At 42.5% G+C, this 11,620-nt stretch overlaps 2 protein-coding genes across 9 annotated transcripts in view; one reads left to right on the forward strand and one right to left on the reverse strand.

Annotated features, from left to right (window-relative positions):
- The window catches only part of LOC125543954 (tetratricopeptide repeat protein 5-like), a 45,112-nt gene extending 44,641 nt beyond the window's left edge, over nt 1–471 (reverse strand). For 3 of the 8 annotated variants that reach the window (XR_007299158.1, XR_007299159.1, XM_048707468.1), the window contains exon 1: nt 81–471. Coding sequence is in view for 4 of the 8 variants with exons in the window: in XM_048707468.1 (XP_048563425.1) it covers nt 81–369 (289 nt within the window). In the remaining 4 variants the exon portion in view is untranslated. The remainder of the gene's footprint in view (nt 1–80) is intronic. The other 5 variants (XM_048707467.1, XM_048707465.1, XM_048707466.1 and 2 more) reach the window with 5 other exon arrangements.
- A 151-nt stretch (nt 472–622) lies between these two features.
- Nucleotides 623–4,249, forward strand: LOC125543956. Its single transcript, XM_048707471.1, has 3 exons — nt 623–993; nt 2,677–3,003; nt 3,432–4,249. The coding sequence occupies exons 2-3, from the start codon at nt 2,680–2,682 to the stop codon at nt 3,960–3,962; spliced, it is 855 nt and encodes a 284-aa protein (XP_048563428.1). The 5' UTR covers nt 623–993; nt 2,677–2,679; the 3' UTR covers nt 3,963–4,249.
- The last annotated feature ends 7,371 nt before the right edge of the window (nt 4,250–11,620 follow it).

Consider the following 11,620-nt stretch of genomic DNA (forward strand, 5'->3'; position numbering starts at 1 on the left):
TAAAGGGGCTGGCTAGAAAACAAGAATATTAACACGAAGATGAATAGTTTGTTTGCCGGTTGGGGGGTGGGGATGCGTACCGGGAGGCAGGGAATCGAGGACTCCCAGGGCGGCGTCGGCGCAGGCGCGGAGGGACGCAGACTTCTCGGAGGGGTCTCGGGGGAAGAAGGTGTCGCGGAGACTGTACAGCTCCTCCACTTTATCCGCCACCTTCTCCAGCGGCGTCCACCCCGCCTCCTCCCCTTGGTTCCCCTGCCCCTGCTGCCGCTCTGGCTCGGGTACCGGGACAGAGCTCACCGACGCGCCGCTGGCCTCGCGGCTCATCGTTTCCCTGGGCGGCGATGCGATCTGTGGAGGCGGAGAGGGCATGCTCGGTAGGATGCCATATGCCCGAGACAATTTGCCACTAGTTAGGATGTGTTTGGTTGCAAGAATCGTCCAGGTTAGGTCGGGATGGTACAAAAAAAAGGTTGTTTGGTTATAAAACAGATGAATGATCCACCCTAAAAAAGAGAGTATCCACCAAAGATGCTGGACCGATCCACCCCACAGAATCGGCCGGCCCAAGCGGCCCGCTCCCGCGCTTCTTCCGCACGTGACAAGCACGCGCGCCTCGGCCTCACCTCCCGTTCTCTCCCTCGCTATCGCTCACCCTCCCGAAACCCTCGCTCTCTCCCTTTCTAGTTCAAAACCCTAGGCGGCGGCGCACTCTCGCCCTCCTCTCTCGTCTCTCCACTCCGACCGCCCCATCTCTTCTTCCTCCTGCTCTCACCTCACGCGGCGGCATGGAAGAGGGCGTGGGGTGACCTACTGCTTGTTGGAGTAGGAGGGAGGCGGCTGGGCTTCTGGAGGGCGACCCCGACCAGGCGACCAGGACCTCCGGCGACCACGACCAGGACCTCCGGCCACCACTACCACGACCTCCGGCGACCAGGATCTGACTCAGATCGACGACCAGAACCACCACCACTCTGATCCACCTCGGATCCAAAGGTAAGGACAGAAAAACACTATGCTGATAATGTGTTTTTGTGATTCCCTAGATGTTTGCATGTATGATAGATGGACCTTTGTGTTTTACATCTTGTGTTGTAGATGAACAAACAATAGAAGTTGTTTGTTTTTGGTGCTGCAGTATATATGATAGCTTCAATGATGATGATGATTGTTCAGTCTAGAAAAAGGAAAAGGAGACAGATGAGAGAATGTATTACCTATGGGCCTATAGAGGAAAGGGATAGGATGAGAATTGAGTATCTTGACAATAAAATATGGAAGAATGATACAAACTGTATTAACATGATTAGACTTGGGAGAGCTCCTTTCTTTCGGTTTTGCAAACTTCTGAGGACTCGTCAGTTGCTTCATGACACTATACATATGTGTGTGGAGCAGCAAGTAGCAATGTTCTTGAACACCGTTGGACATAACTTTACAAATAGGTTAGTTGGCACCAATTATGATAGGTCCGATGAAACGGTTAGTCGGTATTTTCATTTGGTCCTTCATGCCATTGGTGAGCTACGGAATGAACTTATTAGGCGACCGTCATTGTCGCCCCCAACTAAAATTGAAGGCAATCCACGCTGGGATCCATACTTCAAAGTATATAAGATCCCAAATCATCTTCTATATATTTTCTTGGTTCATAGTTTCAAATTCCCATAAGTTCTAATCCTCTTGACCAAATAGGATTGTGTTGGAGCTATTGATGGAACACATGTTCGAGCTTCTGTGGATAAGGACATGGAAGCCGCTTTTCGTGGTAGAAAATCCTTCCCTACCCAAAATGTGTTGGCGGCCGTAGACTTTGATCTTCGGTTCACATATATCTTGGCTGGTTGGAGGGAACAACACATGATGCACTAGTTTTACGAGATGCTTTAGAACGGCCAAATGGTTTACGTGTTCCACAAGGTAATATAGCACAAACACTAGCAGTAGATCTCAATTCCATTTGTTGTTATAGCAATCACCCACTTGTCCCTTATATGATAGGAAAATTCTACCTAGTTGATGCTGGATATGGAGCCAAACCAGGGTTTTTGCCTCCTTTTCGTGGTGTGAGGTATCATTTGAACGAGTGGGGAAACAATCCCGTGCAAAACGAGAGAGAATTGTTCAATCTTAGGCACTCTTCGCTTCGTGTGACTGTAGAGCGTGCTTTTGGGTCACTCAAGAGGAGGTTCAAAGTTCTTGATGATGCCACTCCATTCTTCCCCTTTCCAACTCAAGTTGACATTGTTGTTTCTTGCTGCATTATTCATAATTGGGTTATAGAAGATGGGATTGATGAATTAATCATACCGGAGACTGAATGGGCATCTAATCCACTTCCTGCTACAACATTGGCCGGCCAAGCTAGCGAACATGCATACATGGTTGCATTCAGGCAGGGAATAGCCGATGCCATGTGGGAAAACCGGCAGAATCATTATGCAAACTAATATGTAATATTTATTGTGTTGTTCTCATGAACCTTGTGTGTTGTAATATCCCTTGACATTATCTGCAAACTTATTTTGTATTTGCTGAACAATATTGTAGTTGATGTGACTATATATGTTGAAATCCTTTTGGTTGTGAATTATACTTGCTGAATGGGCATTTGGTTGTGAACTATACATGATGAATTCATTTGGATGTGACTATACTTGCTGAATTTATTTGTGGTAGGAAATGGAGAACCAACAAGTTGGAAATCACGGTCTTCATTGGACATCCTCAATGTCCACCTATATGCTTACTCACTTTACCAACGTCGTGGCTAATGGCACTAAGACATCAACATGCTTTAAGACGGTGCATCACAATGCATGTGCTAGAGATTTAAATGATCATTTCAGGCTTTGTTTGACTGGAGGGCAGATTGCCAACCATCTGCGCTATTGGAAGAAGTGGGCAAAGATAATTAGACTTAAAAATTCCCTAAGTGGTGCACTTTGGGATGAAGTTAACTTTATTATTGGACTTGATCATGAGCACTATACTGAGCATATTAAGGTATTATATTGTTGCCTTGCTGTAATTCATTGTATATACCTTTTAGTTGCTGAAATTCATCTATATATGCATAATACTTGTTGGAATCAATTTATATACGAGTTTTATTTGCTGGAATCAGTTTGTATATGAGTTATAGTTGCTGGAATCAATTTACATATGAGTTTTAATTGCTAGAATCCATTTGTATATGACTTATAGTTGCTGGAATCAATTTGTATATGAGTTTTATTTGTTGAAATCAATTTGTATATCAATTCGTATATGAGTTATAGTTGCTGGAATCAATTTATATATGAGTTTTATTTGCTGGAATCCATTTGTATATGAGTTATAGTTGCTGGAAACTATTTGTATATGAACTATACTAGCTGTAATTCATTTATATATGCACCTATACTTACTAATGGTTGTTATTGCTTGCATAGACACACAAGGGAGATGTTGAGTTCCTAAACAAACCCATAGAGCACTACACTGAGATGGCTGCGATATTTGGTAACAGTTTGGCTACCGGACAGTACGCCAAAGGATCAAATGAACTTCTAGCGAAAGATGCTCTAGAAATTGATGATGATATTGTTGATGAGGATGCTCCAGCTACACCAACTACTCCAGCTACTCCATCTTCAACTGTCCGTGACCCCTCGGTCCCCAAAGCAGCAAAGAAAGCAAAAACTTCTGCACAACAAAGCAATGATAAGCTGATGGCAACATTCACGGCTGTTGGTGATAAGATTGCTAATGCTATAGTTGCAGCTGGTAAGTCCGATGATGAGTTGCCTGCTGGACTTTGGAACAACATCAAAGACATTCCTGGTTTCCAACCGGCACATCTTTCTCACTACTATGCGCATTTGGTTGAGAATGTTCGAATTGCACGTGCTTTCCACTCACTGGACTTTGACAACAAGCTGATCTGGGTTGCTAGGTATGTTGCCACTACCTTTGGATGCTGAAGGCCAAGACTTAGGTTGACCGTATGACCTCTTTTGCTTGTCACATATATATAGTTAATTGTGGCAAACTCCTAACAGGCTTGTGTGCTTTTGGTTCCAGCCAGAGGCATTGAACTCCACTCTATTATGTATCGTTCTGTACTATGGCTTTTGTTTTGAGCCAATGACATTCAGTTTGTATGTACTAGGTTCTAGACTGTGGCATGTATTGCCTCCTGAACTATGACTATGGCATATTTTGCTTCCAATACTAATATGTGAAGCAATTACCAAGGATTGCCATGAAATGTTGAATTATGTGTATGTGGGTAGCACATGTGTTATTTGTCACAAATGCAATTTATGTGAAGATTTGTATATATCATGTGATTATTTTGCAACTCAACCGGTATACATCACATTGTTGCACTATATGGTGGTATTCTGACCATATAGATGAGAAGGTTACCAGAACCCAACTGCCCATGTTTATTTATCAACCAAACACAACAGTTGGCTCATCCAAACCTACTATATTCCTCAAACCAAACAGAAAATGGGTTCATCCCACCTATCCAAACCAAACACTAAAATTGAACCATCCCATTCACAAAATCCGGACGGTCCCAACCCACCCATATCTACACCTTCAACCAAACACATCCTAATACATCATTGCAGCAGCCGGGTTCGCAGCATAGTTTAAAAAACCGACCGGCAAAAAAAACCCGATGAGGCTATCGGTTCAGAGTTTTACTAGTCGGACCACCTGTGTTCATTTGCGACAAAAAAACAGAATATTTAAGGTAATTTCTCAAATTTTTGACATCATATTAAATGAATACTTTAATATTAAATGCAAACTATTAATAAATCACAGTGTTATTGATCTATTCCTGCGATCCTAAATATTTTTCTTTATAGAGATTTCAACAAGTGACTACATACAGAGTAAAATGAGTGAATTTACACTCTAAAGTATGACTATATGTATGTATATATATATATATGTGTGTGTGTGATCGGTGGTAGGGGGGGGGGTAGTTCATTTAAAATCTCTAAAAAACAAATATTTAGAAACGGAGGGTGTAGTTGGTTATTGGTGCTTTAGCATGCCTTGCCTCAAGATTAGGTATTCCATACCTTATTGATGCAATTCTTTTTTAATATATTTTTTGTCTTTTTACTGAGAGACCGGTACATCTTTAAAAGCCAAGCAAGCCGCTAGTTCATGATTTTTTTCGATCGAACTACCGGTTTGGTTTTAAAACTATGGTATGCGGATCAAGGGCGCGTTCCCTGAGCAGGTTCAATCGACACATGTGGTTTGTCATCCCCTCGCATAGTTTGTCAACTTATTTTTTTCGGCAAACAGAGGCAACCCATACTTCTATATAAAGGATGTTGGAGCACTTGTCTTTTGGTAGCCTTCTCACTCGGGAGTGCCCTTCGCGCTATCCTTTTGGCATTGGCCTCCCGCGGCCAGTTTCATGGGGCTCTCTCAGCCGTTCGATCGGCGCGGATGCACCGCACCCGGATAGTTTCCCCCAGGAGTCCATGACAGGGAGCACAGTCGTGGCAGGGACCATCGTCATGGGGTGTTTTCAGCCGCATGTGTCGTCCCGACCGCTGTCCCGCACGCGATGGGCGAGCCGGATTCGCCTGTCGGCGTCTTCGGACCTCGCCTGACTGATTTGGTCGCATTGCACTCGCTTTGATAAAGGCAATGGTGTCCTGATATTTCAATGAAGGATAACTATTGTTCTGGAGGAGTAGACTTTGATGATCCGACTACGAATGTGAGAGGACGTCACGCCTTAACAATCGCTAAACCAACTCCCAGAGGTTGTTGACCACGCCCGTCAGTGCTAAAACCGGCGGATCTCGGGTAGGGGGTCCCGAGCTGGTAGTCTAGGAACGATGGTAATAGGGGGAAACAGGAGACGATGTTTAACTAGGTTTGGGCCCTCTCGAAGAGGTAAAACCCTACATCCTGCTTGATTATATTGATGTTATGGAGTATCAAGTACAAGATGATCTACCTCGAGATAGTATGATTATGTTCTAAACCCTAAGGTTGGTAATCGCGCCTATAAAGACTAAACCCCACGACTTATATATGTACCAGCAGGGGTACCTAGGTTACACATATGGTCGGTTGCCAATCATGACGGCTAGCAAACTATCCTTGCAGTACATGCAAAGTCTTTGGAGGTTTCCATCTTGATCACGCCGAGGTTCATAGCTTCCTAGAGTCCTTCCTTGTGGAGATTGGTGGGCCGTAAGCTCGGCCCGTGGACTACAGGTCATATAGGTTAGTACCCTTAGTATACGACACCGTTAGTAGCCCTGAACTTGTCTTCCAAGCCGAGGACGAGGCTTCATCATCGGACCAATGTTTTCGGCTTTAAAGTCTTCGTCTTGGCACACGAGTTCTTTCTTTATTAGTTTGTGCTTGAATCTGAAGAGTAAAATTATTGGGTGTCCTTTTACAGTTTGACCCTTTCGACCATATGCTTGAAGGGTCATACTTCGGCATCCGAAGTCTTGAGATCTCTTAGCCTCAAAGGCTTGCCACACAGGTGTGAGCAGGGGGTTTTATCTGACAACTTTTATCAAACCGTCACCGCCCATAATGCTAATTGAGCCAGTTATTGCGAATCGAATTGCGGCCCGATGCATCTTTCTCATTGGCACATCCTATCAATGCACATATCGTGTTCCATTTTTCAAGGGTTGTCAACAACGAATTGTTTTCATCGATGCACGCCTAACAGCACAAAGGGTTGGAAGGTGGCGGCGATTCATGCGGCGCAGTAAGGGGACTCTTGGTTTTTCACTGGCCTATAAAAGCAAAGGGTGGTAATTTACTTTCCCCCATGCTTCCATCTCCCACGCCATTGCCTATAGCCTCTAGAGCTCTAGAGCTCGGAAGAAGAAGGAGGGGGGCTCTCTCTCCCTCTCTCCCGGTGGCGCCGGAACGCCGCCGGTGCCATCATCGTGGCGGCGACCTACACCAACAACTTCGCCGTCGTCATCACCAACTCTCTCCCCCTCTTTGCACGGTGTAAGCTCTCTTTTACCCGCTATAATCTCTACTTAAACATGGTGCTCAACGCTATATATGATTTCCCAATGATGTATGGCTATCCTATGATGTTTGAGTAGATCTGTTTTGTCCTATGGGTTGATTGATGATCATGATTGGTTTGAGTTGTATGTTTTATTATTGTTGTTGTCCTATGGTGCTCTACGTGTCGCACAAGCGTGAGGGATCCCCGCTGTAGGGTTTGCAATATGTTCGAGATTCGCTTATGGTGGGTTGCTAGAGTGACAGAAGCTTAAACCTGAGTAAGTAGGTTGTTTGCGTATGGGGGTAAAGAGGACTTGGTACTTTAAGGCTATGGTTGGGTTTTACCTTAATGATCTTTAGTAGTTGCGGATGCTTGCTAGAGTTCCAATCATAAGTGCATATGATCCAAGTAGAGAAAGTATGTCAGCTTATGCATCTCCCTCATATAAAATTGCAATAATAATTACCGGTCTAGTTATCGATTGCCTAGGGACAAATAACTTTTGTGTGACAAAAAGCTCTCTACTAAAACTAACTTAGTTGTTTCTTCATCTAAACATCCCCTATCTTTTTTTACGTGTTCTTTATTATCTTGCAAACCTATCCCTTTACACCTACAAAGTACTTCTAGTTTCATACTTCTTATAGGTAAAGCGAACGTTAAGTGTGCGTAGAGTTGTATCGGTGGTCGATAGAACTTGAGGGAATATTTGTTCTACCTTTAGCTCCTCGTTGGGTTCGACACTCTTACTTATCGAAAAAGGCTACAATTGATCCCCTATACTTGTGGGTTATCAAGACCTTTTTCTAGCGCCGTTGCCGGGGAGCAATAGCGTGGGGTGAATATTCTCATGTGTGTTTGGTTGCTTTATCACTAAGTAGATTTTATTTGTTGTTCTAGGTTGTTCTCTATCTTTAGTTATGGATATGGAACATGAAATAGCAAAAAAATAGGTGTACTTGCTACTCATGGAGGTGGGGAACCTCCTAAAACCCCCGATGCTCACTATGTGGAAAATATTAAACATTACTTTGATAATCCTGAGAAAACCCCGTTCAACTTGATAATGGGAGACACGTTGGACCAACATGAATACTTTAGGGACTATTGCTTGGCTCTAAAAGGGAAACTATTATGGGATCAAATTCATATGTTGCATTGGTATGCTTGGAATTTATGTCGGAGATATGATTATACTTGCTTCTCTAGGATGAAGGCTCCATGCCTTCCATTTTAATGTAAATTTAATGATAATGAAACCTTGGCTTCTTATGCTAATGGTATATATGATTACTATGATGTGGAACGAATAGAATAATTCATTGCTTTTAAGGGTGCTTATGAAATTGAATCTTTGTTTGAAAAGTGTGAAAATCTTGATGATGCTGTTTACAGAACTGGAAATTTTGCTATACTTAAATATTTCTATGAGAATTATGAATATAATGCTGATATTAATGATTTTATTGAGAACGTCTTTGCTATCCAAGAAAAGACTAATATTTTGCAGGAATCTATGGAAGAAGAAATTGATGACACCGTGAGATCATTAGATGAAAAAGATGAGGAGGAGAGCGAAGAACGAAAGGAGGAAGAGCGGATTGATCACCCGTGCCCACCTTCTAATGAGAGTAACTCTTTATCCCATACATTGTTTAATTTCCCTTCATGCTTACCGAAGGATGAATGCTATGATGATTGCTATGATCCCCTGAATTTGTTTGAAATATCCCTTTTTGATGAAATTGATGCTTGCCATGCTTGTGGCCATGATGCCAATATGAATGATGCCTATGGATATGAACTTGCTATAGTTCCTTATGTTAAGAATGAAATTGTTGCATTGCACCCACACATGATAGTCCTATTATCTTTTTGAATTCTCCCAACTACACTATATCGAAGAAGTTTACGCTTATTAAGGATTATATTAATGGGTTGCATTCCACTGTTGCAACATGATGATTTTGATAAATATAATATGCATGTGCTTGCTGCTCCTACTTGCAATTATTATGAGAGATGAACTACATCTCTGCCTCTTTATGTTTTGAATCCGATAAAATTGCAAAAAAAAATTGTTTATGCTATGTATCAGCCTTTACGATGTGTGCATGAGTTGTATGACACCTCCGCATTCAGCACACGTTCAGCTCGGTGACGTCCTCGCCTTCTTGATCCAGCAAGAGGGTGAAGTAGTGGATGAGTTCCGGTAGCACGACGGCGTGGTGGCGGTGATGGTGAAGCTATCTCCGCACGGCTTCACCTAAGCACTACGAAAATATGACCGAGGTACTAAACTGTGGAGGGGGGCTCCGCACATGGCTAAACAATTGTCATGGTTATGTGTGGCGCCCCCTCCCACATATATATAGGTGGGGGAGAGAGGAGAGGCCAAGGGGCGCCCAAGTAGGGCCGAATCCTACTTGGGGTCTGATACGTCTCCAACGTATCAATAATTTTTTATCGTTCCATGCTATTATATTATCTGTTTTGGATGCTTTATATGCATTAATATGCTATTTTATATTATTTTTTGGGACTAACCTATTAACCTAGAGCCCAGTGCTAGTTTCTGTTTTTTCCTTGTTTTTGAGCTTCGCAGAAAAGGAATACCAAACGGAGTCCAAACAGGATAAAACCTTCGCTATGATTTTTCTTGGGCCAGAAGACACCCAGGAGACTTGGAGTTCAAGTCAAAAGAGGCACGAGGCGGCGACAAGGGTGGAGGGTGCGCCCAGGGGGTAGGGCGCGTCCCCCTACCTTATGGGCCCCTCGGTGACCCCCTGACCTAGTTCTGCCTCCTATATATTCACATATATTCCCAAACCACCATAAGCATCCACGAAAACACTTTTCCACTGCCGCAACCTTCTGTTCCCGTGAGATCCCATCTTGGGGCCTTTGCCGGCATCCTGCCGGAGGGGGATTCGATCACAGAGGGCATCTACATCAAATCTATTGACCCTCCAATGAAGCATGAGTAGTTTTCCTCAGACCTACAGTCCATAGCTAGTAGCTAGAGGCTTCTTCTCTCTTTGATTTTCAATACCATGTTCTCCTCGATGTTCTTAGAGATCTATCCGATGTAATCTTCTTTTGCGGTGTGTTTGTCGAGATCCAATGAATTGTGGATTTATGACCAGCTTATCTATGAATATTATTTGAATCTTCTCTGAATTCTTATATGCATGATTTGATATCTTTGTATTTCTCTTTGAATTATCGGTTTGGTTTGGCCAACTAGATTGGTTTTTCTTGCAATGGGAGAGGTGCTTTGCTTTGGGTTCAATCTTGCGGTGTCCTCACCCAGTTACAAAGTAGGGGTAGCGAGGCACGTATTGTATTGTTTCCATTGAGGATAAAAAGATGGGGTTTACATCATATTGGCTGAGTTTATTCCTCTACATCATGTCATCTTACTTAAATCGTTACTCTGTTCTTCATGAACTTAATACTCTAGATGTAGGCAGGAGTCGGGCGATGTGTGGAGTAATAGTATTAGATGCAGGCAGGAGTCAGTCTACTTGACACAGACGTGATGCCTATATTACATAATCATTGCCTTGGATATCGTCATAACTTTGTGCTTTTCTATCAATTGCTCGACAGTAATTTGTTCACCCACCGTATTATTTGCCTTCATGAGAGAATCCTCTAATGAAACCTATGCCCCCCGAGTCTATTTTCCATCATATTAGTTTCCGATCTACTATTTGGCAATCTTTTATTTTCAGATCTATAAACCAAAAAACCCAAAAATATTTTATCTTTTGTTTAGTTTTATTGATCTATCTATATCAGATCTCACCTTTGCAAGTCACCGTGAAGGGATTGACAACCCCTTTACCGCATTGGGTGCAAGTGTTTGTTTGTGCAGGTATTGGTGATTTGCGCGTTCTTCTCGTACTGGATTGATACCTTGGTTCTTAACTGAGGGAAATACGTGTCTCTACTTTGTTGCATCACCTTTCCTATTCAAGGGAAAACCAATGCAAGCTCAAGAAGTAGCAGGGAGAATTTTTGGCGCCGTTGCTGGGGAGATCTATGCCAAGTCAAGACATACCAAGTACCCATCATAAAACTCTCATCTCTTGCATTACACTATTCGCCATTTGCCTCTCGTTTTCCTCTCCCCCACTTCTAAAATGATTTTTCAAAAAGATTTGCCTTTTCTTTGCCCTTCTTCCGTTCGTCTTTTCGTTTGCTTTTTGTTCGTTTGTGCGTTAGCTTGCCTTGATGGCTTAGCGTAAGAACTTTGATCCTTACTATAAGAAGGTGGAAGAAATTGAAAATAATGTTAGGGGCTTTATGTCTTTACAATTTGAGCATAATAGTTTCTTTAGAAACGAGCTTAAGGAGCAGAAATTTTTTTATGGAGTATATGAATAAGGAGCTCTATAATATGTCTAAGGAATTTTATGGTTTGAAATCTCAGTTTGCTCATCTTGAAAATTTAGTAGGCCAAATTTCTGATAAACAAGCTACTTCAGTAAACAAGATGCCTGCTAAACCAGAGTCTTTAAATAATGATGATGATCTTAAAGTGATTGATGTGACTCCTATTGAATCTTTTTTTTCCAATATAAATCTTGATAAAGATGG

Source organism: Triticum urartu, chromosome 3, assembly GCF_003073215.2.
Source record: "Triticum urartu cultivar G1812 chromosome 3, Tu2.1, whole genome shotgun sequence".
Taxonomy (NCBI): Eukaryota; Viridiplantae; Streptophyta; class Magnoliopsida; order Poales; family Poaceae; genus Triticum; species Triticum urartu.

Coding starts and splice junctions, on each gene's coding strand:
- LOC125543956 (XM_048707471.1), top strand. CDS start 2,680: ATGGAGAACCAACAAGTTGGAAATCACGGTCTTCATTGGACATCCTCA. Junction 3,004..3,431: donor ACTATACTGAGCATATTAAG/GTATTATATTGT, acceptor TTGCTTGCATAG/ACACACAAGGGAGATGTTGA.